The sequence below is a fragment of the Frieseomelitta varia genome, unplaced genomic scaffold (assembly GCF_011392965.1).
Source record: "Frieseomelitta varia isolate USP_RPSP 00005682 unplaced genomic scaffold, Fvar_1.2 scaffold_353, whole genome shotgun sequence".
NCBI lineage: Eukaryota > Metazoa > Arthropoda > Insecta > Hymenoptera > Apidae > Frieseomelitta > Frieseomelitta varia.
In genome coordinates this window covers 732,164-759,252 of record NW_025110094.1, presented here as the reverse complement: position 1 = coordinate 759,252, position 27,089 = coordinate 732,164, and the positions used below count along the sequence as shown (strand labels likewise).

General features: G+C 48.1%; 4 protein-coding genes across 20 annotated transcripts in view; 2 read left to right on the top strand and 2 right to left on the bottom strand.

The window, feature by feature from the left end:
• Positions 1 to 15: 15 nt before the first annotated feature.
• Positions 16 to 23,190, top strand: LOC122530709. 7 transcript variants are annotated; one of them, XR_006307076.1, is made up of 5 exons: positions 17 to 438; positions 985 to 1,168; positions 1,252 to 1,445; positions 3,384 to 6,433; positions 23,180 to 23,190. XR_006307076.1 is itself a non-coding variant. In XM_043657905.1 (5 exons), exons 1-5 carry the CDS (start codon positions 258 to 260, stop codon positions 6,266 to 6,268), a joined length of 3,360 nt encoding a protein of 1,119 aa, XP_043513840.1. In that variant the 5' UTR covers positions 17 to 257; the 3' UTR covers positions 6,269 to 6,505. The 7 variants fall into 7 exon arrangements, 6 of the variants coding, with proteins under 6 accessions (XP_043513844.1, XP_043513840.1, XP_043513839.1 ...); XM_043657905.1 differs by lacking the exon at positions 23,180 to 23,190 and having other exon boundaries at positions 3,384 to 3,593; positions 3,678 to 6,505; XM_043657904.1 differs by lacking the exon at positions 23,180 to 23,190 and having other exon boundaries at positions 3,384 to 5,238; positions 5,272 to 6,505.
• Positions 698 to 3,390, bottom strand: LOC122530737 (carbohydrate sulfotransferase 9-like). Its single transcript, XM_043657994.1, has 4 exons — positions 2,865 to 3,390; positions 2,453 to 2,772; positions 2,184 to 2,370; positions 698 to 2,110 (listed from the first exon to the last, which is right to left on the bottom strand). The coding sequence occupies exons 1-4, from the start codon at positions 2,898 to 2,900 to the stop codon at positions 1,598 to 1,600; spliced, it is 1,056 nt and encodes a 351-aa protein (XP_043513929.1). The 5' UTR covers positions 2,901 to 3,390; the 3' UTR covers positions 698 to 1,597.
• Positions 6,579 to 10,033, bottom strand: LOC122530725 (solute carrier family 2, facilitated glucose transporter member 10-like). Its single transcript, XM_043657966.1, has 6 exons — positions 9,908 to 10,033; positions 9,325 to 9,724; positions 8,676 to 9,227; positions 8,246 to 8,592; positions 7,945 to 8,173; positions 6,579 to 7,872 (listed from the first exon to the last, which is right to left on the bottom strand). Exons 2-6 carry the CDS (start codon positions 9,665 to 9,667, stop codon positions 7,625 to 7,627), a joined length of 1,719 nt encoding a protein of 572 aa, XP_043513901.1. The 5' UTR covers positions 9,668 to 9,724; positions 9,908 to 10,033; the 3' UTR covers positions 6,579 to 7,624.
• The window catches only part of LOC122530704 (FERM, ARHGEF and pleckstrin domain-containing protein 1-like), a 35,325-nt gene continuing 18,284 nt past the window's right edge, over positions 10,049 to 27,089 (top strand). For 2 of the 11 annotated variants that reach the window (XM_043657889.1, XM_043657881.1), the window contains exons 1-11: positions 10,416 to 10,854; positions 11,868 to 12,147; positions 12,677 to 12,781; positions 12,854 to 13,076; positions 13,176 to 13,299; positions 13,394 to 13,481; positions 13,553 to 13,708; positions 13,812 to 13,972; positions 14,054 to 14,128; positions 15,560 to 15,702; positions 16,941 to 17,165. In XM_043657889.1, coding sequence (XP_043513824.1) covers positions 11,962 to 12,147; positions 12,677 to 12,781; positions 12,854 to 13,076; positions 13,176 to 13,299; positions 13,394 to 13,481; positions 13,553 to 13,708; positions 13,812 to 13,972; positions 14,054 to 14,128; positions 15,560 to 15,702; positions 16,941 to 17,165 — 1,486 coding nt within the window. In that variant the 5' untranslated portion in view covers positions 10,416 to 10,854; positions 11,868 to 11,961. The other 9 variants (XM_043657887.1, XM_043657884.1, XM_043657890.1 and 6 more) reach the window with 9 other exon arrangements.

The window sequence follows — 27,089 nt, the reverse complement described above, 5'->3', positions numbered from 1 at the left end:
TATGTATATATACAATCCTTGAATGCACGAATGTAAAATTCAAACACGCGTATGCTCATGATTTTCCTCCGATAAATCGAATCAACTCTCTATATTTAATTTCGAAAGAATAATTTGATGATGCACCGAATATATACTGTACTTGATGACACAAATAATTCTAAATGAAAAAAAAGAAAAAAGAAAAAAGAAAGTGGGAACTATGTAGTTGATTTCGGAACGCGTTCTTTCGTCTATTGCGTGAAATTAAATTGAGAATGGCCGGGAAGATGGCGGCGGCAGAGTTAAAACGTGATAATGTTTCGTGCTACGAAACTGTGAAAAAAAATGTATCGGCAATAACATTGCACAGGGAAATAGAATGTTATCAATTCAAATTGTTAGACTTGTTTTACTATGTCGCTTCTGTCAGTTTTTTTTTCATCGATATAGCAACAGGTGAACAAAGAATAAATGTTTACTGTGCATTTTCCTTGTAATGAAATATCTTTCTTTCTATGAGAAGTACTGAAAATTTATTAAAGGATACATTGTAATAATTGTAAAGAATAATTGCCTACTTGATACTTATTGTAATAAGTATAGAGAGTAATGTGTAATTAATAGAGTTGATGTATGTTAATACTCTCCATATCCAAGGTGGAATGTTGTATAGTTGCTACAATTTGACATGTATTCATCGTATTTGTGTATATTGTTTTGTGTCACGATTGTAATCACATAAAAGTTACATTTCGAAATTGTTCATAATTTTTGTAAATCTTCTCTTCATGCATAAAGTAACATAGTAACATGTAATCAGTGTGCAAAAACTTTCCTTGAGAGCACTTTTTTAAAAATCACTCGCATTACAGGACTTGAACTTTTATACAAGTGATGAATACATGTTGAAAGTGAATGATGTACTGTTTGGAACAATGGAATAAAAATGACAATAAAAATTTTGTAACGTATAAACGTTGCTATGAAATATTTTTGTTGTAGATAGTATTGTATTTATGGGATATTTTTTGCAAGGCGAATTTGTTTGGGGATGCTTTGCTTTGTGCTTTGCAATTTTACCTGCAGCCGTTATTCAAATGTTTAGTTTGAGATGGTATCACAGCGACGGTTCCATTAAGAATATACATTGGTTATTGCATTTTTTATTCTTAGGAGTATTACACAGGTATTATGTTAAGCTTGTTTCTATCAACTAGCCAGTTGATAGTGTTTTTGTTTTTCTGACAGGGTCAATAATTTTATTTCTAGGTATTTAATTTTACTTTGTTCTACGATATATTCATTAAGGAGCAAACGATTTGTGAAGGATAAGAATTGGGTATATAGACAGGAAAGTGATATATGTATGTTGCATTTATTTGAGTCGTTTATGGGGGCTGCTCCACAATTAATATTGCAACTATATATCATGGCAGTATTACGTTATACACCACTATGGACAAGTAAGAACAAATAAAATAATTTCAATTAAAAAATTTAAAAACTGTTAATTCTATGGCAGAGATTATTATTGCTTAACTTGTATTAATAAGAATTAAATGCAGTCACTTATCACACTTTTGTTTCTACTGTTACTTTTGAGTATTTTGTGTTATCATATGGGTAAATAGGAAAAAAGTTTGAAATCATTTTCATAAACTTTGTTAATTTCGTCGAGCAATGGTCTAGGAACGTTTTGCATGTATTCTTTAACTAAAGCAGTAGTTGTAACTCCACGTGGATTTATATTTTTCAAGTCATTTTTTTCATACAGGTATTCATTTAAACCTAATTCTTGTATCAGGAACTTTTGATCTCTATCGAAAGTATCAAATTTTAAAATGTAATTGTACGGAATTAAACAAGGTTCGCAAGTATCGATAAATGGTGCCCAATGTTCATCAAAGTATTTTTCTTCCACTATAAATCGAAGAAATTCTGCAAATGTGGGTTCTAATTTCGTTTCGCTTGGTTTTCTATAACGATGGTACTTGTGCGCTATATGACGTCCAAATCTTTTATAATAATAATCTCTTCCTTCTATATGTTCTAATTTATCTCTGTATGCGGATACGAGACGTTCAAACGGATGACGCACTATTAGAAACTTTATCGTCGTGTTTAATTTCTGCAACAGAAATGTTTAAAACAATCACGCGTGATCTCTCGCGTTATTTTGCATTTTTCGTGTATTCACATACCTGATATGCTTTTTTAACATCTCGATCACGTGGAAATGCTTTTCTAACAATGGTGTTGATCTGTAAAATGTTCTTGCGTATTAATTCCATGGCTGATTCTGTTAATACACCTCCAAGTATAGCAAAATGCTTCATCCATGTAGAACTTGCTGCTTTATAAATAGGGCACCACGACAATCCATGTGTTCTGTGGAGTGTAAAATTCAACAAATTTGCCTTGTTGTTGCAAAGTGTAACAAATTCTACAGAGTAAATTGGGCACTACTCACGTATCAATAATCATGTTTGACAACACATTGTCTAGGTTTGAACTTGTTCTACCAATGGTTTTACAATATTGCTCCAATTCATTTTTTCTAGAATTCAGTTGCATTCTTATGTTTTTCATTTCTTCTGTGGAAAACATGGATACAACAGATTTATTGCTCTCTAGATTACTATGCTTGTAATTTTCACTACTGAGATAATTTGCAATTTTCACATGTTTGCTTGCATGTAAACATGAGTTACATAGTAAATTTAATAATATTACAAACAACATGAACGTTACGCCAAATATCATAATTAATTTTAATAATATAAATTGTCTCTGTAAAAGAAGATAGTACATGTATAATATAAAAACATCTTGTTTATACTAACATACGTATATAATTTATATTAAATGAGAAAGCCACTTACTTGTAGTCCTGAGAACATGTTGGCAAAGACGTTCATACATTTCACTTTCAACTTGGCATAGTGTACGTGGTGCTACTGTTTGCTATTTAAATTGTTACTGGCAAAGAATTTTTGACACAGAAATACTATGATTTAAAGAATATGTAGGAAAATTGAAATTGAGTGGCTGCATATCTTCACATCCTTTGGCCCGCCCCTTCAGATAACAGAGTCAGGGATACAGATATATATAATTGATAGTATTGTATCTTCCTGTAGATTGTAAGGTGCTTTGTCGTTGGAAACCAATTACACAGTTACTATTCAAGCATTCTATTTGGAAGCTTACAGCGCTGAAACTTTAAAAATAATGTTCTCTTCTCCCAGTAGGGTGGGTGTTTGAAGTGCTAAAAATAATATGGCTTCCACTGTCACTGTCACTGATCAAAACAGTTTGAACGAATACAAATGACAATCTTATCTTTAGTGCCGGGCAAGTCAACGACGCTTAATAAAATTTTTGAATAAATAATTAAATAGGTTTATCCGCCATAGTCTCCTTTTGTTCATTGAGCTGGGCTGTAGGTACGTATACAAAAGCCATGCACAGAATAAATCCTGGCCACAATGAAGCAACGTGGATAGTACTGACACTTCAGGGTCTTTGGCGTGCCGGAATGCTAATATCCAGGATAGCTGTTCTGGTTTTGACAGCCGTCTGTTTGAGAGAATGGTCCTTATTGTTTCTTGGTAAGTGTGAGAGCGAGCTGACAAGATTGCTCAAAATAGATTTATGTCTTTCACGTAGTGCGTGTTCCACTCTGAATGTTACAGGATTCCACTGGCTTTCAATGACCATTTGGGTGCTCCTCCAAAACACAGATTTCTGCCCAACTGTATGGGAAGAGCGTATTTACAATTGTATTATAGGATTTATTTATTGTTTCGATTTTTTTAATTTGCGCGTCGGCAGATCCCGGTACAGAGTATTTGTGTTTTATTCTGTCATTGTGATAGAAAATATAGCCTTTTTGATCGTGTTTGTATTATGTTTCAAAGATGCGATAAAAGCCGAGGAGATGGCGGTAATGGCGAGTTTGATAATCGGAGGAATGATTATTGGCTTGACGAGCATGTTGTTCTACTATGGAAAGTTTCACCCGTCGAGAGTCGGAGGTTTGCCTAACGTTGCCGAGGGAAAGTCCGTGCCCGTAACCAACAAAGCTGCCACACCGAGATCTTTCAAACAGTATTATCCCAATTCATTCGCGTCGTCGTCGTGCTCTATCGATCATTCGCGACAGGCCACGTCCGAGGAGATCACGACGGACAAACAGTACTTGTTAACCAACATCGTGCAAAATTCCGACTGCACGGAGAGCGGCGTTGTCAATCAAACCTGCCAGATTGAGAGCGAACCAGCGGCGACTGCCATTCGCCTGGTCTCCGAGTGCGAGCCGGCGCACAACGTTACGAAGGACGAGACCGCGTCGACGGGGAAAAATACGTTCCCCGTGGCCGCTGACAACGTCGCCTGCGAGTACCTCGAGATTCAAAGCGACTGCAACGACTCCAGCGAGAAGGACATTCATCGTCAGAAGCGCAGGGGCATCTGTTTGCCAACGTCCCACGGATTGTTAGACATGGACAAGGATGTCGTACCGAGGACGGAGACTCCAAACGCCTGTCTCCCGTTGCAAAAGCGACGAGGCATCTGTTTCTCGAGTCAGCTTATCCTCGAGATGGAGAACGAGGATAAGGTCGCGCAGGAGAAGGTCGCGGCCAATAGGAACCTGGCGAGTACGAAATGCGACGAATTGAAAGAACGTCCCCGCGATGGTAATATGTGCGAGGGACGTGCGAACAGTATCGCGATGTTGAGAGAGAGACTGGAAACGCCGACGACATTCAACGAGAAGATCACCAGTACGGAGAAGTTGACGAAGGAGTTGCAACAGAGGGATGAAACGATGAGCTGCGTCACCTCGATCCACGACTACGAGAACGTTTGCCCTCTGGGCGTGGCCAGGCCGCCGTGGTGTATTCGCAGTTGGAAAGGCTACACGGACATAGAGACCTACATCCACGACGACAGCGTCGTCAGGGACAGGAGGAGAGACACCCTGACAAGCACCACCACCGGCACCACTTACAGCTCCGAGTTTTCCGACACGACCTGCGCCAGCTCGCTGCTGAGAGGGATCCTGAAGCAAGACGATTACCTCGACACGCTCACGTACGATTTGATAGACAACAACGACGATCTCGCTGGGAAAAGAGTGTCCAGCATGGACGAGCAAAACCCGACTCTGTACATCGCGAAGCCGGTGGTGATTGACGACAAAGGTGGAATGTTCGCGCTGGACACGATCTTGGAGGAGCACGACGAAATCGCGGCGGATGAGAAGTTCGAGTACAGCCGGTCCGGCTCCGACTCGGTCAGCACGTTGGTCAGCACGATAGATCAGATCAGGAGGTACACGGCGGAGAATTCGCCGAGGCACGTCTATCACACCACCGGTAGCCAGTGGGAGGACTTCGATCCGAAAAATTTGATCAAACGGGCGCAGCTGACGAGGGCGTTGTTCAACGGCGACGCCGCCACTTGCAACAGAAATTACATCAACCGATTGGACAACGAGTCGGAATCGATCCAAGTACGGGGTAAACGCGAGATAGACGCAATCGGCGACTTGGTCAAATACTGCACGACGATAGAGTCGTTCAAGAAGACGCCTCTGATCGACGCGATACTCTCCGACTCGCCGATCTTGGGTAGCAAGGCGAAACCGCAGAAACAGAACGGCCCGATCGCGTGTCGAAAGGACGAATTCGACTCGAAGGAGAACGACTTGTACGTGGAGATGAGCCCGTTGGTACCCGTCGAGAACGTCAAGGTTGTACATAATAATTTCACCGTTGCGAACGTTAGCTCCACGGCTGCAAGGCTGAACGCCGACGACAACGGTGGGGAGAAGCTGGAGACGATGGACGATAAACGTAGAAAGCCGATCAATTACCCAAGGCGAAAGTTCTCCTTGTTGAAAGAGAAATTCGAGTCCAAGTCGCAGCTGGTTTACGTCGTCACCCCGAGCAACGCCATCAAGATCGAACAGTCCGCTGCCTCTTCAGAGGTGGACCCGTCCAAGAGGAACGTCTCGGTAATTTTGAAGAAGTCGTCCGATTGTACAAAGTGCGACAAGGAGAATTTAGCTCCTGCCGCGACCTTTAGAGCAGCCAGCCACGAGAAGAACGACAGATCTCACTCGAATGTCCTTGAGAACGATGAGTCCTTGTGCGGCGGCGATTTGAATTTAAAGGAGAGAAGGCATATGTTTCTGGAGCAGGTTCTGTCGCCCCCGAAACTGCTAACGTGGAGTAAAAGAAAGTCTCTGAGCGGTTCCACTGTGAAAAAGCCTGCATAAAAATGGCGTTGCGTAACGAGTAATATTTTTAACCGTTCTAAAAATAAGATTGTAGCAGCGAGGATTGATACGATCAATGTATTTGTTACTTGTTGCATCTGCCATCTCGCATGATTAATTTCAATCGTGCAGGAAATAAGAATGATGTACATACATGGTTCAGCAGTCAAATACACGTACGCGACTTGTATGCAAATGTTTTTGCAAGCCGACCGAGTGAAACTTACTGTTTTCGTAAAATAATGGGGATAGAGTTACTCTCGAGAGTGACATCGTTCTTACATGTAAGAAAACAAAAAAAAAAAAAAGCTATATTTTCTATACATTTTATTAAGTACGTAAACCAACTGTATTGTTGCCAAGTACAATATTACATTTTACAATATTGTAAGTCTGCAATAATTATACATATGAAAATTATTTTTATATACAGCAGTGTTATGTATAATAAAAGATTTTTTTACATAGTCGTGTTTACCTTAAATGGCACCAAAGAACATTGCACGTTATATAGCTGTATGCAGAGAAATCGCGATGCACGTTCAAACGAACGTGACGAACAATTTAACGTTTAAAGGATTTTATGCGGGTAGCAAAAATGAAAAAGAAAGATATCACTATTTTTATTACAAAGTGATAAATATTATATAACGCGTACGTTTTCTTATTGAAATCTCTAAAGTATTCATTTCTAAACGTAATTTGTTACGCTATAAAATATCTAGTTCAAAGTATCTATCTAATCTAATACTAATCACATCTTTGTAATTAATCCTTCTACAGAAGTGATTGTATTGTAAAAAAAAGAAAGAAAAACGTCAGTGGACAACGTCAGAAAGAATTATGGAAGTACAAGTTATTGAAAAACAATTGTTATTTGAGAAACTTTGACTCACTGTCGGTGAAATGAACAAAAATCAGCAGGTGAAATTAAAAAACTAGTCAGTCTTTCGTGTCGAAAATGATTCCGACAATCTTTAGTACGTTTTGTATGATATGTTCTGTAATAATTTAAAGCTAAGAAAATTTTATCGAAATTCAGCGGTCGTACTTTTTTTCATACAAATGCTTGTTGAACACAATAGTGTATAGAAGAGTTACGAGTTTGCAAAATGGGATAAAGTTAATAGTATTTGGAATACTTTCGTAGACACATAGAGATTACATGTGATTATTGGATTATCCTGAAATTTGCCGAAGTTTTTCAGTCGTTTGCTTTGAAGGAGAAGCATAACGTTCTTTGAAATGACTCAGAGCAGTTGTAAAACAATTCTGTTGGTTCTCCAAGACACTTTAAACCGTAGACTGATTAAAAGCCGCGAAAACTTTTAGGATAACCCAGCCGGAATTCTGTTTTCAAATTAGGGTACTTTGCCCGTTACTTACATTTTCGTCGTACTTTTTTATCCACTGAATATGACAAATAAGCGGTAAACTACGCAGATTATTGCATATGCGTGTTCCGAGGGGAATCTTTCGTAACTCCTGGGCGATCTGATGCAGAGATTTGCCTTTTGTTTCAGGAATAAATAAAAAGACGTAGAATATTGTGACGAGACACATGAAACTGTAAAACAAGTAGGATCCAGCTAACGTTAATGACCCTGAAAGAAAGACAATTATATGCATGCGTTACACAGGCGACGAGAAGAAGAAAAAAGTTAGGAGAAATTTACTTGTCATAGCACTGACGGATTCCGTGGCAATGATGTGCGTTATCCATATGACAATGGAAACAAAACTGATGCATTTCCCTCGTATGGCTGCGGGGAAAACTTCCGTGAGATTCAAAAGTGGTACTGGTCCAAGTCCTAAAGCGTACGCTGCTTCATACACGAGTAGCGTTATTACTGCTAGAATACGCAAGCCACCAGTCAGGCCTTCGGAAACAGCGATATTCTGTGTCTGCGACAAGACAAAAGTGAGTAAATTCAATCCAGCGCGAGTAATGCTCGTGAACAGTTGAGAAAAATATACTTCGCAAGACGATTTAATTTGCGTCCAGGTTTCCGGACTCGGTGGAACAATAGCTAACGGAGTTGGCAGTAGAGGGAACGGCGGCGGTGATCCAGTCGGTAAAATCGAATGAATCTTAACATCCTCGTTGTGATGATTCTTGCAATGGTTGTTCACAACGTCTAAATTATCATCGCCCCTGTCTATCGTAGCGAGTAGAGACAATAGCGATATTGTTGTCATGCAGATGGTGGCCGATGTAATCAGTGCCGTTCGACGTCCGCATCTTTCCACTATGACCAGAGATAACATCGTGCTGAATACTTTCACGATGCCGAGCGATATCAAAGCTGTGACTTCTGCAACGTCTGTGAAACGAACAGAGCAAGAGGAACATTTATTCGTGTACAAACGAAAGTAAAATGCAAGGGAGAGAGTACGTATTACTTACTAGAGCAAATTCCCAATAATGCAAACAATCTTGGCGCGTAATACAAAACTTGCCGTTTACCGGTACCCTGTTGCAGTATCAGTAAGAAAGCCATAATCGTCAGAGTCTCGAAGATCGTGTACCAAGCTTTCTTCGACGACGTTTTCGAAACATTTGCCATTCTTTTGTAGAGTAAGAACGGTGGCGATCGTTGAAGGAATATGATGGTTGCTATACAGGCGGCCAAGGCGGGCACGGCTGTTATACCAATGGAAAATCGCCATTGATAGTCTATGTTTTTTATAGCAGCGGCAATCACAGAAACCAAGAATCCGGTAGCTGTGCCCAATTGATACAACATTATATTGTATCCACGTTTATTTGACTCGGACACCTCCGCCATGTATATACAGTGAGCTATTGCAGAAACAGATCCGGAATATCCGCAAATTATCCGTGCGACAAGTAACAAAATGTAGTGATTCGCCAGTGCTGACAGCGTGGCGCCAAATGTTAGAAAAATGAGCGTTGATATCATTACCCAACGTCGGCCGAATGAATCGATCAAAAAACCTATAAATATTAATTAACAGCTGTTAATGTTGTCATCCATTTCGGTTTTTAATTTTTACATAGCTTTTATGCTTTCTAGGAGTTTATTTACACCTACCGCCGGTTAATCCGCCAACAAGGGCTCCAACAAACCAAATACTTATAACAAAATCCTTTTCGAAACAATTCAAGTTGAACTCGTGTTTGATCAAAGGGGCAATGGGTTTTGCAATGCCCATGTCGCTTCCAAACGCGATACCTGCTAAAATCGCCACCATGGAGACGAATATATTTTTATTGCCCGACGTCAACGGTGTCAGGTTGTCGTTCGGCTTTGGAAGTGGTTTCCTCAGAGTTTTCGGCGGTAAACATTGATAATCATTCGGAACCTTGCTTATAGACGTTTCGATGGTTCTAGTGGCACTGTTCAACAAGATCGTGGTATCTTCCTCGTCTGACATTTTCGTAGCGGCGAGTAAAAACTTAAAAATCACATCAAGGAGGATTGCCTTTGCGTCCTGGAACACAAACGAGTCGCATTTCTGTCAATGTCAAAAAAACACCAAATAATTGCGACGAACGTAAGCGCGGCGTCGACGACAGTGTATTTTCGCACAATGCATGCGTGCAATTTACAAAGAGAGATCCAAGACTCTCAAAGAGAGATACATCGAGCGGAGGAATCTGAACGCGATACCCACCGTTTCGCGGATGACGAGAGCAGAAAAAAATTGCCACTGTTTACCTCCGTCGATTTGACATTTGCGGCTTGGGTCTCTGTAGATGGAAGGATTAACAGTTCTCACGACGTTTAGGTACGAGGCGCCATCTTACGGGACACTCGAGACGGAGAGAGCTGTGCGCAAGAGCGTGGCACAGCCTTGCTGGAGAAAGGTAAATACGAATAACAAACCACGAGAGGAGAGAGAGGGAGGGGGGGGGGGAAGAAGGGCAAATTTTCAGTTGCCGAAGCGAAGTCGCATGAAAAAGTTAAAAGGGGAACGGAGAGCAAAGGAATCGTTAAGTATAATCTCGCGACGTATCGTGGAGAAAATGGAGAATGACTGTCGAGAGAGAGAGAATGGCTCGGAGTTGTCGGATCTTCTCAGCGGATGTCGCTGTCCTATCGCGTGGCTCCGCCCTTGGCGTGGATCGCGCGCCCGTACGCGGAACGCTGCCAGTTAGTTGCCTGTCGGACCCGAGTTGTCCGAGACCATGTGTCGTCGGGAAGTCGTGCTCCACTCGGTCGCGAGGCCTGCGTCCCGGTGTTCGCCGTACGTGTGCTGCCCCGTTTATCGATGAACGACGAACACCCATTGCCTGCCGCGCCGAGTTGAGAACCACTGGCCGTTCCGTATAATTTATGCCAAGGCGGAGACGTGCGCCCCGTAGGTGTGTAATGTGGTTCAATTCAGAGACTTCCTCGATCCTCGTCCCAGCGATACACGGAGCTCGTTCGCGAAATCTATGCTCGGTTCGGCGGTAGTGGGGTAAACGACTTATCAACATCGGGAGCATCGCGAAGAACTCTGCGGCTGAACTACGGGAGTGCCGGTGTGTGCATGAGTGTTCTCAGTGATCAATGAACTCTGCGTTGCTGTATATCGGGGCGTGCTGCCTCTGCTCTTGTTAAGCCGGCAAACGTAACGTACGTAACGAGAGAAAAGCCCCAGTATTTTCTCGCTCGTCTCGCAACGCGGTCTAATTGATCCTCCTTTCCCCCCGTTTGAGAAGATCCTGGGCCCCACCTTTTTCTCTTCGCCACCGTTCGAGATGCTTCATCGCGGACCTCCTCCTGCTGTTTTCTCTTCCGTTTCTCGAGGCGATCCCGATTGACTCGCCTGGCCCGTTTCAAAAGCGTTTAACTCGAATTTCACATTTTCACGCTGGGGGGGAAACGTAGCCGTTCCGTTTCCGTGGTTCGGCAACTGATCGCTGTCTAATTTGAATTAATTGATTGACATTAATTGATCGACAAATCAACACTTTCAACACTTTTCGTCGTAGCCAATCTCTTAACGTGTTCCATTAGCACTGTTCGATTATTAGTGTGGTCGGTGTAATCGCTGCCTTGACGTAACGTCGTAACGTCAAGTCTTCTCTTCTCGGTAAGGCACTGTACTCGGTGAGAGAGAGAGAGAGAGAGAGAGAGAGAGAGAGAGAGAGAGAGAGAGAGAGAGAGAGAGAGAGAAAGAGAGAGAGAGAGAGAGAGAGAGAGAGAGAAAGAGAGCAGTAAGTGGCGTACAATGTCACTGTGAATTATGTAAATAAATGCGAGTAGTCGCTTTTAAAGTTGATGAAAACGATGCAGAAGGAAAGGCTCGATCGACTGTTTTCTTTTTTTCTTTTTTTTTTTTCACACAAATCGTAGCCGTTGACTTGTGAATTTCTGTGCGAGTCCAATATCCTTTGGAGTTTCTCAACAATTTCAGACAATTCGGTGTAGAGTCTGTATTGAGATTTCCTGCGTGAGGTTACTGCGTCGATGCCACTTACTCTCGTGTATCTCTATCGCGGACGTACGCTTCTTGGTGTGCTTGATCCATCACCGCAGCACGTTGTCAACGTTAATGTGAAATTTATGCGAAAGACGTGTCACGTTTAACCCAATTTGTTCTCTGACGGAAACGTTAATTAAATGTGTTTGACGCTTTGTTCCAGATGACAATGTAACATCGAGTTGTAAATCAAACCTTCCACGAGGAAATAAATTTATATAGATGGTCATTCTACGGCTTATGGTAGATGACTGAAGATGAACGATATAGAGAGCATAAGTATGAAAGGCAGCGGTGGATCCAAGATGCCTCATAGTCACTCGACTCCGGCTGGTGTGGATGGAGGTAGTAGAACTCCTCCTACAACACCTAGAAAAGCTGGTAAAATGCTTGCTGTTCGTGTGCAGATGTTGGACGATACGATTACAATGTTTCAAGTTCAGGTAATTCACAATGGTTCTGTTACGTAAAGTCAAGTATACTGCATGCTTTTACAACTGGTATGACATATCTGGTAACGATTGTCGAACAAGTATTAAAAGTTACATTGGTTTGATCTCACATTTGACAAGAAGCAAGTCAATGGTAATCGTAATCTAAAGTTTATCTAAAAAGGTGCAAGGTTGACTTCATCTAAAAGATCAGTGTATTTTCCGCTTTTAAATATAACTATAAATTATTGTTTGTCGCTATATTTGTTCAACAATAAAAAAGATCATTTACTTTATACTGTCTACGCGTGTAATATTTCTAAATGAACAACTGGAGCAGATAATTGGTGATGCTATATTGCATGGAGTAAACGTATTGATGTATTGATTATTCATAAAATATATACAGTGCATCTAAAGCGTATTTTCAGTCATCTTGAAGCGTCCATCTAGAATGCAATGACTTTGCTTTAAAATTAACTGACATTGAAAACTTTCGACGATCGGGATAATTAAATTTGTACTATGATTGATATTTTAGGCAAAGGCTTTAGGAAGAGTGTTGTTTGATCAAGTTTGTAAACAGCTGCATCTTTTGGAAGCTGATTACTTTGGCTTGGAGTATCAGGAACCCAATGGGACAAAAGTAAGGAGTCGACGAACACGTATTGTCAAATATTTTTTGCACTCGACACTTACCAGTGGCATTTAATTACAGTATTGGTTAGATTTAGAGAAGCCAGTTTGTAGACAAGTTGGATTATCGCTGATAGATCCTATACTGAGATTTTGCGTTAAATTTTATACACCTGATCCAGCACAGTTGGAAGAAGAGTTTACGAGATATCTATTTTGTCTTCAAATCAAACGGGATTTGGCCCAAGGTTTATTACAATGCAACGATAACACAGCAGCGTTGATGGCGAGCTATATCGTGCAGGGTAATGACAATTTTCTTCACGATTGTGTAAACAGAGTGGCAAAGAAAGAAAGAGGGTAGAATGGTTTTTCGGTAGACGAATGATGATTAATTGTTGTAGCCGAGTGTGGAGATTATGTGATAGAGGATTATCCAGATCATACGTATTTGTCAACTTACAAATTTGTGCCTCATCAAGATCAAGAACTAGAACGTCGCATTATGGAGAATCACAAGAAACACGCGTAAGATATTTTCCAATCAACTTTTAAACATAGTCCAAATATAACGTCTCGACGGTTTGAAAATGTTGTCTGTGTGTGTTGTCTCTCCAAACAGTGGGCAATCGCCGGCAGAAGCAGACCTGAATCTGCTAGAAACAGCACGCCGCTGTGAATTGTATGGGATGAAGATGCATCCGGCTAAAGTGAGTATAACTCGCGCTCAAGTTTGCGCGTGCAGCGGAATCGTTGCATCTCTCATTTCTTATGTTTGAAGGATCACGAGGGTGTACCGTTGAATCTGGCAGTGGCGCATATGGGGATAGTCGTTTTTCAAAATTTCACCAAGATAAATACGTTCAGTTGGGCGAAAATCAGAAAGATCAGCTTCAAGAGGAAACGATTTTTAATTAAACTTCACCCAGAGGGTTACGTAAGTTGCGTCGCGTTGCATCTCCAAATGAATTTTTGTTTGTAAATAAATTTTCAAAAGGAATTTCGGCTTGACGAGGATCGATCGATCGTTTCGGCCGTAGGGTTATTACAAGGACACTGTGGAGTTCTTCTTCGAAGGTCGTAACGAGTGTAAAAACTTTTGGAAAAAGTGCGTGGAGAATCACGGATTTTTCCGCTGCTCGGTGGTGAAACGAGTGGTGCGTCAGAAAACACGGGTGCTCAGTCGTGGCTCGTCGTTTAGGTGAGTGTTTAGCTTGCGGTTAAAAGAGAACGCCTCTTCTTCTACGCGTAAACCGAGATTTGTCGATGTTTGGTTATCCAGGTACAGCGGTAAAACGCAGAAGCAAATCGTGGAATTTGTACGGGACAATTACGTGAAGAGGCAGACGTTTCAAAGGTAAGTTGAATCAATCAGCGATGCGAGATATGTCGTTCTATGATTGAAACAATTCTTGGGTACACTAGTAATGTGTAGCTAGTGCATGCGTATCGTTATGTAACTGTCCCCCCTTTAACGCTGGTTTTTATATACCGTTGAGATATATTTTAATTAACGAGCGCACTGATTCTTGCGTGGGTAAGACGGGAGGTGGCACGGTCTTGCTTTTGCCGGGACATTAATTGGTATTTATCATGCCTATCCGTTGTTCCAATTTCAAGTAGAATGATGAAGTGTTTCACTCTGTTCGTATTGTACCTCCGTGTGTCAGTGTTGCCTGTTCGGACAGGGGTGGCGGGGAGTCAGGCTCACCATCAGGCACGATAACCCGAATGATCAATGTACCCTCTTTTTGATAGTGTGGTCACTAATTCTCGTCGTTGTAATAACACCCAATGATACTACACACTGCAAAGTTTACCATACTTCACTGTCCCGACCGAATATCTTTCATATACCAGTCAGATATATATTTACATCCATAGCAGTAGCTTACTCTACAACATAGAGCATAGAAATTACTTCTTTATGATAATTTACAATCCTTGTACATATAACAGTTATCAAGTACTTACACGATAATCTGTCGTATCTGCAATATCGATGTTCAGTCGGATAATGTTACTTGTCTAATAATGCGCTATTAGAGCGAGAGAAAAGCATCGTGTCTCACCGATAGATTCATCGCCGTTTGTGTGCACACTCTTTCTTTATTTTTTTTTTTTTTTATCGAATATATCCCCGTTATCGTGTGTCGCGAGAGTCGAGCATGCGAAGGTAACGAGTACTCGGGTGCGCAAATTCTTCACGCGTAGCAATTTTTGTAACAGTCTCTGCGTGAAACGACACGACCAACTAGTTCACAACGAGTACAGACTCACCTCTAGGGGATAGTGGAGTGGATTTTTTAACGACGATGTAACAGTTAAAGGCACACTTTGTGTGTAAAAAATAGTTTTCGTACAATTTACCTTTTTTTTTTTTTTTTTTCATTTATCTATCTATCGATTACCTACATATACGTACACGGGCGATTATTTGATCGCGATCGTGATATACTAGGGAGCATCGCGGACGCGAGTGAGTTTCTTTCCGATTCACGAATAGGTGTATATATGTGCGTGTGCGTGTGAGTGCGTGAAAGAGAGAAAGAAAGAAAGAAAGGGAAATAGACTGACAGACTGACACAATGAAAAGGAGATTCGTTAGACGAAATACTGTATCACCATGTACGTATTTAACGAGAGAACGGTGAGGGAGGGCGGAGAAGGAAATGTGGGAAAAGAAAAGAAAAGAAAAAAAAAAAAAAAAAGTATTAGTTAGTTCTGGACAGGCTTGGCATTTGGTAGCCTAAGTCTGATGCTGAACTTGACTCTCTCTTGCTCGCAGGTCCAATTCGTTCCGGCAGACTAGCGGTGGTAGGGCATTGCAGGGCTTGGAGGGGGGAGGCTATCGTGGGGCCACTCCAAGCAGCTCCCTTATGGGCAGCTCCAGCATCTCTGCCCACCCCCTCCTGCCCCTCGGCGATCCTGGTATGTACCACGACCGACACCAACCTCCACGAGAAACGCTTACTTTTTCATACATCCCCCTGCTCTCTCTGCCTCTTTGTTTCGTTTCGTTTCGTTTCGTTTCGTTTCGTTTCGTTTCTCTCTCTCTCTACCCCCCTCCCCCTCCTTTTTTTTCTTTCTTCTCAAATTACTTTTTCCTCGAACTTTAGCCCCCCCCCCCCCCATGTTCCCCTCGTTTAATCTTCCGTTCGTCCTTACGTCTTAGCTTACTTATTCGATTTATTTTCATTCTTATTTTTCTCCCCCCCCCCCCCCCCAATCTTGTTTTTTCCTTCAAGTATCGTACATAAAGTATCGTAAGAGTAGAGAAACAGTAGAGTATTAGCGTATTGCAAATAGAACGCTTTTGAAAGACACTCGTCCGGAGAGAGTTGTCTCTCGGCTTGTTTACGTCGCGCGAGCGACGCAAGGCAGGAGGGGACGAAAGGTACACCTAATATACACTCGTAAGAATATCACGATCGATTCGCGATCGATGCTAAAAGATGTTGGAACTGAGGATGCTTGGCGTGCAAACGTCGGCGCGTGTTCGTGAGATGTTTCGAACGAGGGCAGAGAGTAGAAACGAAAGGTGGGTGGATAGAGTGAAAATGTAGAGAGAGAGAAAGAGTAAAGAAAGGGTAATTATTTAGAAAAGGGGGGGCTCACCGATTTCGACGATTTTGAACAATTTTTTCCTATACGTATAACCGTCGCTCGGCCTTAGTTTCCGAGATTTTTCGCTACTATGAATATCGTCTATAGCTACGTGTCTGCCTGCGAGCGTCGACTGTTTATGGTTTTTATAAATACGTCGAGGGGGCCGGCGTATATAACGGGTGTACCTTAAAAGGTAGCCGGCCGGAATAAAAAAAAAGACGTAACTCGAGTCTACCTAGTAACTAATTCAATGGATTAGGTTCGGGTTTTAAGTACACCCGTTATAATACGCGTCCACAGAAACCGTAAACAAGCGTGCAGCAACAGGCCATGTTCGTCGTAGCAGTGGCGATAGTTTTTTTTTCTTTTTTTTCTGCCAACTGAGGCCGAGCGACGGTTACACGTGTACAGTTGGTCGAAAATCATTTCTAAATAATTGCCTAAATAAAAAGAGTGCTTGCCCGCATAACAATCTATTTCTAAATAAAAGCAAAGTGCAAGTAGTGAACGAAGCGTGGAAAGAAAAAAAGAAACTAAACAGAAGCGAATGATTTTTCCAGCCCTGGAAACCCCAGCTCTGTCTCTGTCATGCGGCTCGATGACACTGGATTCTCCGACGACTGTGACGAGTGTCTCGATGGGAGGGACGATTCACCGTCGCGAAGACACAGCTACGTCGTTTCGGACACTTACCTCCATCGACGTCCATTCGCCGGCCACCCCCAGCCAGGTCCCAGCACCGCGGCAGATGCTTGCTGTCAGCCAGCAACGGATTTCATCAGCAGGTCGTATCAGCCCCTCTAACAGCAGTCCTCCTGAATTCCCCCCACCGCGACCTATGCCTAGACATCCCTGGCAGCGATCGGCCAGTTGCCGCGAGTTGTACGCGTCTAGCTTCGAGGATTCGGGGAAAGCGCGTTCGAAGGACGAGAAGGTCCTCCTCGCCGCCGCTGACGTCGGCGTCGGCGTCGGCGGCGACGACGACGTGGTGTTGGAACCGTTCCGTTTGCCGTCTCAGGGCGAGCTGGACAACCCGGTGACGCGGTACGACGAGAGCAATCGTTCGTACAGCGCGGCCAGCTCGAAGCTGCCATCCCTCGATCACGACTCGGTGCCGGAGCGCGTCTATAGTAGCTCGTATCCGGGCACCTCGTCGCTGTCCACCGAGTCTGGCCACGAGGAGTCCGGCCCCGCGGGCGACCTCTCTCACGACGACCTCTCGCACGACTCGTACGAGCTGCTGGAACGCGAGCACGAATTTGAATACCCGGAGTCGTACTCGAGTCCGCGTGACGACGACGACGACGACGAGGAGGAGGAGGAGGACGAGGAGGAGGACGACGAAGGCGAGGGGGAGGAGGAGGAGGAGGAGGAGAACGAGCCACTGTCCGACAGGAGCGACGAAGGGATCGAGCACGAGATGTTCCAAATGGACTCGGAGACCGATTCCTTCGTCAAGCATCGTTCGATCAAGTCGACGGACAAGCATCAGTTCAAATCCGTGCTCGCGGACCTGAAGAACGCCAGGGCAAAGTCCATCGATCGGTACGCGAAACCGGTGACGAGGGACGGTGAGAGCAACAGCTACATCACCGTCGAGTCTCGTATACAACGGTCGAGCACGCAGATTGAACGAAAGTTTGAGACGCGGCACGCCAATTCGATCGATCAACAACAACAACAACAACAACAACAACAACAACAACAACAACAGCAGTCGAAACTTTCTCTGCCGCATCAGGACTCTGGTAGGAAAGACCCGGTCGTGTTGCAAGTGCAAAAGCAGAAAATGTCCGTGCTGAACGAGCTGAAGAACTTCAAGCCCAAGTACAAGATCACGCACGTCGACTCGGAGATACTGCGCGACGAGGGTATCATGCGGCCCAAGTCTCGCATAGACGACGACCTGAGCCCGGTCGACGCGACCAGTCGAACGATCGCCGACCAGAGAGGTAGAACGGTGAGGGCGCGCAGCATCGCCAGCCTCGAGGATCACGTGTCGCGCGCGTACGTTGAAACAGGTAGCTTGGGTCGCAGTCACAAAGGTGGTGGTGGTGGTGGTGTTGTAGGTAGGGATCGGCGATCGAGCCGCGAGTGCAGCAGCAGCAGCGAGGCGAAACAGCAGCTGGAGAAGACGTTGTCGAAGTTGCAAGAGAAGGAGAGGAAGCACTCGAGTGGTGGCAAGAGGCGGTCGATGGAGCGAATGGACTCGCGTAGCCGTCGCAGCGTCGACGCGAGGGAGCTACGGAGGAGCATCGAGAGGCTGGACGTTCGCGAGAGGAGCTACGAGCGACTGGACTCGAAGGAGAGGCTCGCGTCACGTGGCCACGATCCGTACGAGCTGCGGGGCAAGAGTTTCGAGCGTTTGGATTACCAGGGGCTGCGCGGCAGCGCCGAGTACGTGAACAGAAGCCCAAAGGAGAGAATAACAACGACGACGACGACGACGGGGGAGAGGCACCGAGAACGGCGAGAGCGAAGCGTGGAGCGGTTAGACTCGAAGGAAAAGAGAAGAAGCCCGGGCAGTCGGGGCAACTCGATCGACTACAATCAGAGGCACACGCTGGAGCGTTTCGACTCGGGGAACAGAAGCCCGTTCGAGCGGCTGAGCGCCGGCAGCCGGGAGCAGCAGCATCGCGGCAAGAGCGTCGAGAGGCTGGACTCGCAGGAGAGGCCGACCTTCGACTTCGACCCGGTCACCATCGAGCGGCTCAAGTCGCTGGACAGGTGCAACAGCCTCGTGAAGGAGGACGGCGGCAAAGTGACGCACGAGAGAAAGTCCGAGGCGAGGAAGAGGCACGTCGAACGACTCGACTCGCGCGAGTCGCGAAAGTATTTGGACAGATTTGATTCGCGAGTAGGAGGAGGAGGAGGAGGTGGAGGAGAAGGTGGCGGAGGTCGAAGCGCGGAGAGCTTGGAACAGGAGACGACGACGACGACGACGACGACGACGACGACGTACGACTGGAGGAGAAGCAGCGTAGAGAGGATCGAGTCGAGAAAGAGCAAGGGGCGAACAGAGAGGGGGAGCAAGTCTGAGGAGAAGCCGCGCGAGAGGGACGATTGGAGGAGCTTGGAGAAGGCGCGCAAGGACGAGGAGAAACGGGAGAGGGAACGACAGGCGAGGCTGTCGACCGAGTCGAGAAACGACACGGTGATCGGCGTGCCGATCGAGATGGAAAGTTTCAAGGCAAAGGCAACGTTCACCGAGTACGAGCCGAAGATCGTTGGCGGCGTGGTGTTGAGTTTCGACGACACGATACCGGGCCACACGCCGGTCGAGCGTACAAAGAGCGACCCGAACCCCGCGCGACAGAGGCTAGGCTCCAACAACAAACGGCACATACTGATGCATCAAAAGTCCATCGACCTGACGCCGGCGGATTCCGGGGACGAGGAGCCGTTCTCGGACAGCGCCGCCGTTCACAACAAGACGACCAACGTCGAGATACCGTACACGTTGCACAAGCGGCACGTGATGAACGGTACCGCGTCGGACGAGAAGTCCGAGTCGGACAGCGGGAAGACGGTGTCGAGGAAGAGCGCCGCCGTGCGTGATCTGCCGAGGTTGCCTCTGAAGATGATCACCGACATCACCTGCTTCGATCTGTCCAAGCTGACCTCGGTGGAGAGCAGCAAGGCGCCGCCGCCACCTGTCCAGAGCAAGCTCTCGCCGGACAAGCCCAAGAGCGCCACGTACACGCCCACGCGGCCCAAGTCGATCCTCTCGAGCCCGTCCGACAAACCCAAGAGCATCCTCAGCCCTACGTCCAAGTTGTCGCCGACCGACGCGAAGAACGTGGTCTGCGCTTTCTCGCCGACCAACAGAAGTCCATCCAAAGGCGGCACGACGAAGGCGGCACCGTCGCCGGACAAACCGTCGTCGTTGAGATCGGCGTCGTTCGACAAGTCCTCGAAACAGCAGCAGCAGTTGTCGCCGATCGAGCCGAACGTGACGATAGTCTCGTCGACGGAGAGGCGCTCGCCAAAGGTGTCGCCCACCGATCCGAACGTGACGATCGTCTCGGTGATACAAAAGAGGAGGCTGTCACCGTCGTCGACCGAGCCGTCCAAGAGTTTGGCGGCCGTTGCTCAACGATCGCTCGACTCGAAGACGACCGCAACAACGGCCGCCAAGCCGCTCAACTTTGCCGACGTGGTCGGCATGGAGATGAAGATGAAGCTCGAGCGGCGAAAGGCCAAGTCCGAGATGGAGAAGGACAGCCTGAAGACGCCGGACGACAGCTTGGAGAAGCAAGACAGCATTGAGAAGATACCGTTGCCAGAGATACCGAGACCGATCGTCACCGGGCTGGAGCCGGACGAAACGAACGTCGACGGCAAAGGGGAGAGGCAGGAGGAGACGACGACGACGAGCGCTCGTGCCGTCGAGTTGGAGAAGAAGCCGAGCGTACCGGAGAAGCCAAAGACGTTGGAGAAGCCGAGCATACCGGAGAAGACGAAACGTATCCTCGAGAAGATCGAGTCGAAGTTCACGGAGGCGAGGATCGCCAAGCCGAGGATCATCGACACCGGGTTCGACGACTTTGTGGAACCGGTGGCGGACTTGCCGTTGGACGAGGTGCCGGTGAAGCCGGCGCTGGAGCTGGACAGCCTCAAGGTCCCCGAGTTCGTTCCGTTCATGTCGAGGCCGCACGGCGAGTCACTACGATCCAAGTCGTTGTCGCTGGCCGAGGAGAAAGCGTCGATCGACACCCTCCTCTCGCCGGAGGTGGAGAACAAGCACTTTGTGCCGGACGTGTCGCCGAAGAGGTCGAAGAAGCCGAAGCCGGAGCCGAAGAAGGACTTTAAGAAACAGTCCAAGTCGTTGGAGGGCGACAAGCCGCCGCCGTTGAAGAAGACGAGCTCGAAGGAGTCGCGCGCGTCCACGCCGAGCTCCAAGATCGACAAGTCGAAGTTGAAATTGGGCGAGATGCCGCAGGAGATCATCATCATCGATTCGACGGACGTGGCGCCGGAGGTGAGTATCGTTCAGAAAGGTCGATCCAAGTCGATCACCCGGTTGCCTGACAAGTCGAAGGAGGACAGGGAGGAGAGCAAGGCGACCGGTGGAGGAACTACTCGAGCGAAGTCTGCCTCGGTCGACGACGATCTGATGAAGAGCGCGGCGACGGGTGGTGGAAAGAGCGACAAGGCGAGGCCAAAGTCGCTGGGCATTTCCAAGAGTCTGTCGGGCACTAGCAGCGCGGAGAGGAAGGACTCGGCGGAGAAGATCTCGCCGAAGAGAACGACGAGGATCGGCGGCGGCGGCGGCGGCGGCGGTTCGAAGAGCGAGGCGAAATCGACGGAGGTGAAGTCGCCGACGTCGATCGCGGAGGAAGCTCCCAAGTTTCAACAACAGGAGTCGCAGAAACTCGCGTCGCGCGCCAAGGTGGTGGACGCTGAAAAGTCGAAATCGGAGAACGTTGTTGAGATCGTTGATTCGCAGCAGCAGCAGCAGCAGACGTCTCAGTCGGAGGCAAGGCCGCAGGATTTGCAGCAATCGCCGCCGGTGGTGTTGCGTAAACCGGGGCAGACGCCGGTTCTGTTCGCCCGTGCGCGTCTCGGCCTCTCGGAGGGTAGCGGGATCGGCGCGTTGCAGAGGCAAGGGGCGACGCAGTCGCCGACCTCTCAGAGGCGAGCCAAGTCGTTGGACGCCCCGGTGATCGCGGTGCACAAGCTTCCACCGGCGAACGCCTTCTCCAGCAAGGACGACACGGTCGACGTGTCGGAGAACCCGGACGAGCCGACCGAGGCGGCGATTCTCCCTGGCGCTGGCGTCCACCTCACCTCTGCTCCGCCCGCGAAACCGCAATCCATTCAGATCGAAGCGTCGCCGAATCACAGATCGGACAGCACCGATCACACAACCGTGCCGGAGATCTTCACCGATTCTTTGTCAGTCACCGAGACATCCGCCCAGTATCTCGAGTCGCCGTTGACCGAGTCGAACGAGATCATCACGGCGAGCGTCGACCTTATCCCGTACGAGAGGGACGCGTTGCGACTGGAGGTAGCGGCGAGCAACGGGACAAAGGACGATCAGAGGACGATGCTGGAGTCGGTGAGGGTGGACGAGAAGACAAAGTTCATCGATCAGAGTTCCGTGGAGTCTGGCGCCGAGCTGGAGATGGCTGCTACTATCGCGTCGGACAAGGCCGTTGTCAGAGCGGAGAAGATCGATCTGCTGAGCGTCACCAAGACCATCGACGGCTCTGTTGTACCGCGACAGTACGTCGAGTCGGAGCGCGTCGACGAGTCGGTTGAAATCGTGGCGGTGGCGGAGCCGCCGCTGGACGATTCGAAGAAATCGACGGAGAGAGACGACCTTCCCGACGTAACGGTGACGGGCGTTGCGCGAGATGATGACGGCGAGAAGACGACGAGCGGTTTGCCAATCATCAGATCGGCCATCGACTTTGACGACGGACAGGACAACATGGTCAAGTCACCGATTCAGATCTCCATAGAGGAGTGTTCGGACGACGACGACGACGACGACGACGTCGAAGAGGATGATGAGGACGAGGACGAGGAGGAGGAGGAGGAGGTAGGTCACAGCGGAGAGGAACGAGAAGAAACGCGAGAGCACGAAGGGGACGAGAATCGGCCAACGTTGGACTCGGCGGACACCAGCGAGGACACGCTGGACGCGCTGGACACGCAGGTTCACATGAGAGGCATCGACAGCGAGCTGAGCTCGCCGGACTACGGCGTCGACAAGATGGACGAGAAGACGCTGGTGGAGGTGGAGTTGACGCCCGAGTATCTGGAAATGAGGCGAGAGGACGAGGACGAGGGCGAGGAACTGTTGGCCGAGGAGCTGCCAAAAGACGAGGAGGAGACGGTCGCGGGAGAGACAATGACGACAACAACGACGACAACGACGACGACGACGACGACGAGAGATCCAGCCGCGGAGGAAGCGTCGACGAGCTCGAATCGTTTGTCGATCGAGAAGAAGCTACGATTGAGCAGCGAACGTTCGAGAAGCGAGGAGACTGCCACGTGGACGCCGGACCGCGAGGATCCAGAGTCCAGTTCCTGCTCGATTGCTCGACCTCTGGGCATCGGCCAGATCCAGCCGATAGTCGATCGTCGAGAAGTATCGTCATCGGCGAGGGACGAGGAGAACAGCAACGGTTCCCAAACGACGGGCCTCAGGCCCGAGTTGAGCTCCACGTGGAAGTCGTTCCCTCTGGAGAGTTCCGGTAGCTCGAGCATCGAGGACGGCTGGACGGGCCCGGACGAGAACAACGCCGCTCAGTCACATTCCGAGGACAGCAACGGGCAGAACGAGGACAGCTTTCAGGAGGATCTCGCCGACTTTCCCGGCAGCTTCATCTACCCGATCGGCCCCGATATCCTCACCAGCTGCGGCACGTTCGCGCTCACGCGCACGCTGTCCAGGATATCCGAGAGGTCCACCACGTCCGAGCAGGACAAGAGCGACTTGGAGGACTCGTTCAAGCCCAGCTCGAGGTCGCCAAGCTTGGACGACGAGTCGCTGATATCCAGCGATCATCAGCTGTCTTTGTCGTCCGATCCGCCGTCCGGCACGCCTCTGCCCTCCATCTCCGAGGATCGGCGCACCTCCTCCGAGCTGCCCGACATCCCGATAGACGTGGTGAGCGAGCAGGACGAGGAGGCCGCCAAGTCGCCCAAGTCGCACGGCAGGCCGAGGCTGCAGGAACAGAGCTCGGAGGATTGGCCGTCGCCGCCTAGCTCGCCGGCGTTCGACCAACCGGTGGTGAGTCACGTGGAGACCTTCTACATGGAGATCAGGCCGGAGGAGGCGGTGAAGGTGACGGTGACGGACAGCACCGAGACGGCGAGCCACGTGCCGGACCACGACAGCGACTCCAGCGACGAGAATCGAACGCTCCACGACGACCTTCACTCCACGTTCCTCGAGGACGGTCACAGTTCCACGTCCGCGACCACCGTCGACGGCACCGTGAAGATCGCCGTCAAGCCAAAGTCCAACTCGCACGTGACCGGCTCGTCGCACAGCGAGGACACCTCGATGGGCCTCTCGATGTCGGAATGGTCGAGCTCGAACAACACGGTGCGCCAGTTTTGCCAGTACTCTGGTACCAAGTCGGACGACAACTCGCTGGCGGAGCTCGGTGCATCCATCTCCGACTGGTCGGGCAGCACCACCGTCGTCCCGCAGCAGCACTACTCGGTCGAGAAGAGTCAGAGCGACACCACCACCTCGGACAAGAGCGTGACCAGCATGAGACCAAACTCCAAGTGCAGAACGGGGGCCGGTGAAGCGCACTCGCCGCCCTTGCCGTCGTTGCCACCTTTGCCACCGCCTCCTCCACCGCCACCAACGACGACCACGACGATGATTTCGCCTCCTCTCACGCCACCACGTTCCTCTTCCGTCTCCGTCTCCGTCTCCGTCTCCGTTTCCGTTTCTGGGAACGTGGAACGACGCAGCTCGCCGTTCGACGACGAAGCATCGAACGTCCGTACCGCGTACATCTCGCCACCTCGGATCACTCTTCAGAACGAGTTCGACGAGACGATCGACGACGAGCTGCGGCTAATGTCGGACGACGGCGACGCGCCGCTGCCGATCCTCGAGGAGGAGGAGGAGCTCGACGAGCAGGAGATGGGAGCGTCGATGGCCAGGCAACGACGAACGATCGCCGGCGATCGCCTTTACGACAACGTTCCAGCGATCAAGTACTCGGGCGGCGATCAGATCCGAGTGATGGAGGTCGGCCGAGGTGGGGACAGTTCCGAGGACATGCACGAGAGGTACGCGGACCTGGCGCTCGGCGCACGGCCGACGGCTGACGACGACTGGTCGTTCGAGGAGGAACGGGAGGAAACGATGAAGGCCGCGGTGAAGGAGAAGGTGGTGGCGACAAGGTCCACAACCGGCAAGTTCGAACGTGGTTTCTCCGAACCGGCAGAGGCGGCCAGGTACCACGAGACGAGATCCACCGAGCGACCGGTGCTCGTGCCAATCAGAGCCAAGTCGACGCCGTACTACTCGACGACCAGCCTAAGCGGCGAGTCCACCACCTCCAGCCCGCCGATGCAGATCAGAACGCAGATTCGTACGAAGACGATGCCGTACTCGTCGAGCAAAAGCCCGCAGAGCGAGGGCGACACGTCGTCCAGCATGGACAGCCCCGTTCACACGCCCGTTCACGGCCAGCAGATGGCCGTGCGTCGAAGACGACGGGAGAACATGAAGAGGCGTCACCGAGTGGTGGTGGATCTCGAGGTGAAGGACGGACAGATCATCTCGAGCACCGACTCGAGCTTCGACGTCGCCACCATTCCGCCGCCCTTGTTGACCGAACGTTCGAGGTCTGACGACGACGACGACGACGACGATGATGATGATGATCACGACAATGGTGATGGTGATGACGATGATGATGATGAGGAGGAGGAGGATGATGAGGACGACGACGACGACGAGTTCTCGGAGCGGCAGCAAAACCGACGACGAAGACGACGGCAACAACAACAACAACAACAACAACAACAGCAGCAGCAACAACAACAACAGCAACGTTGACGCGATTAGAGCGCTTTGAAAATTCAAGCGCGAGGAGGAGATGGAATGATATCGTGAGAACAATCTAGTCTATACCTAATATCGCACGTAAGGATAAATTAGTACGTTTGTTACGCGTTTTAGAGACTCGACTTTAATTTATACGATACGATACGATACGATCATTCGTCACGACGAATGGGTGGCAGCTTTATCGACCAGCAAAGAGAAACGAAAAACCTTCGATTCCATCGTGTGCTTCACTCCACCACCACCACCACCACCACCACCACCACCGTGTTATACATTAAAACGCATTAAAACGTAAATACGCATTAAAACGCAAAATACGAAAATCGGGAACGGAAGCTACACACCTACTAACGATAATTAGTCTAGAAAATACGATAATACGATAATGATAAGGGGAATGGTGAACGAGAATACGTATGAGATACGTGAAGATCGTTGCTGCGTACGTGTACAATGAATATATATATATATATATATATATATATATATATATATATATATACGACGCACAGAAAAGGAATTCTCGGGAGAAAGGAGAAACGAGGAAGGATTCGAGCGGCAACGGATGGGCAAGGGACGAGAAACAGGAGGCGACGATGCTGCAACGAATATTACGAGAACGACAATCATTGGTTGGAGGCGTGGGCAGCATCGTTGAGAGAGAGAGAAAGAGAGAGAGGGAGAGCCGAGTTCAAAGGAGGAAAGTAAAGGGGGGTGGGGAGGGAAGGGGGAATAAAGACGGAGGAATTGTCTTCTCTTTTAGTTCGAGAATCGAATCCTCGAACGACGAGCGATCCTTGAGGATCGTTTGATCGTAGTTTAATTTAATTGTCTTGTTTTTAGGACGAAAGACAAGTTGCTCAACGTAGATACTTATACCGAGACGATATATATATATTTATCGTGTACGTTTTCGTTGATACGCGCGTCGACGCGCGCGTGTATTCTAATATAAATATAAATATTACGGAATTGCGTAAATACTCACGGTGCGAGAAAAAACCGGCTGAAACGGAACGACGCGTGGAAAATTGTTCGTTCGTTCGTTCGTTCGTTCGTTCGTCGTCGACGGATCGAACGTTCCGCGATCGTTTGTCCCATCGGTTTTGTGCTTACGGTGCTCTGTACCATACCAGGCGTGTCCAGCCTT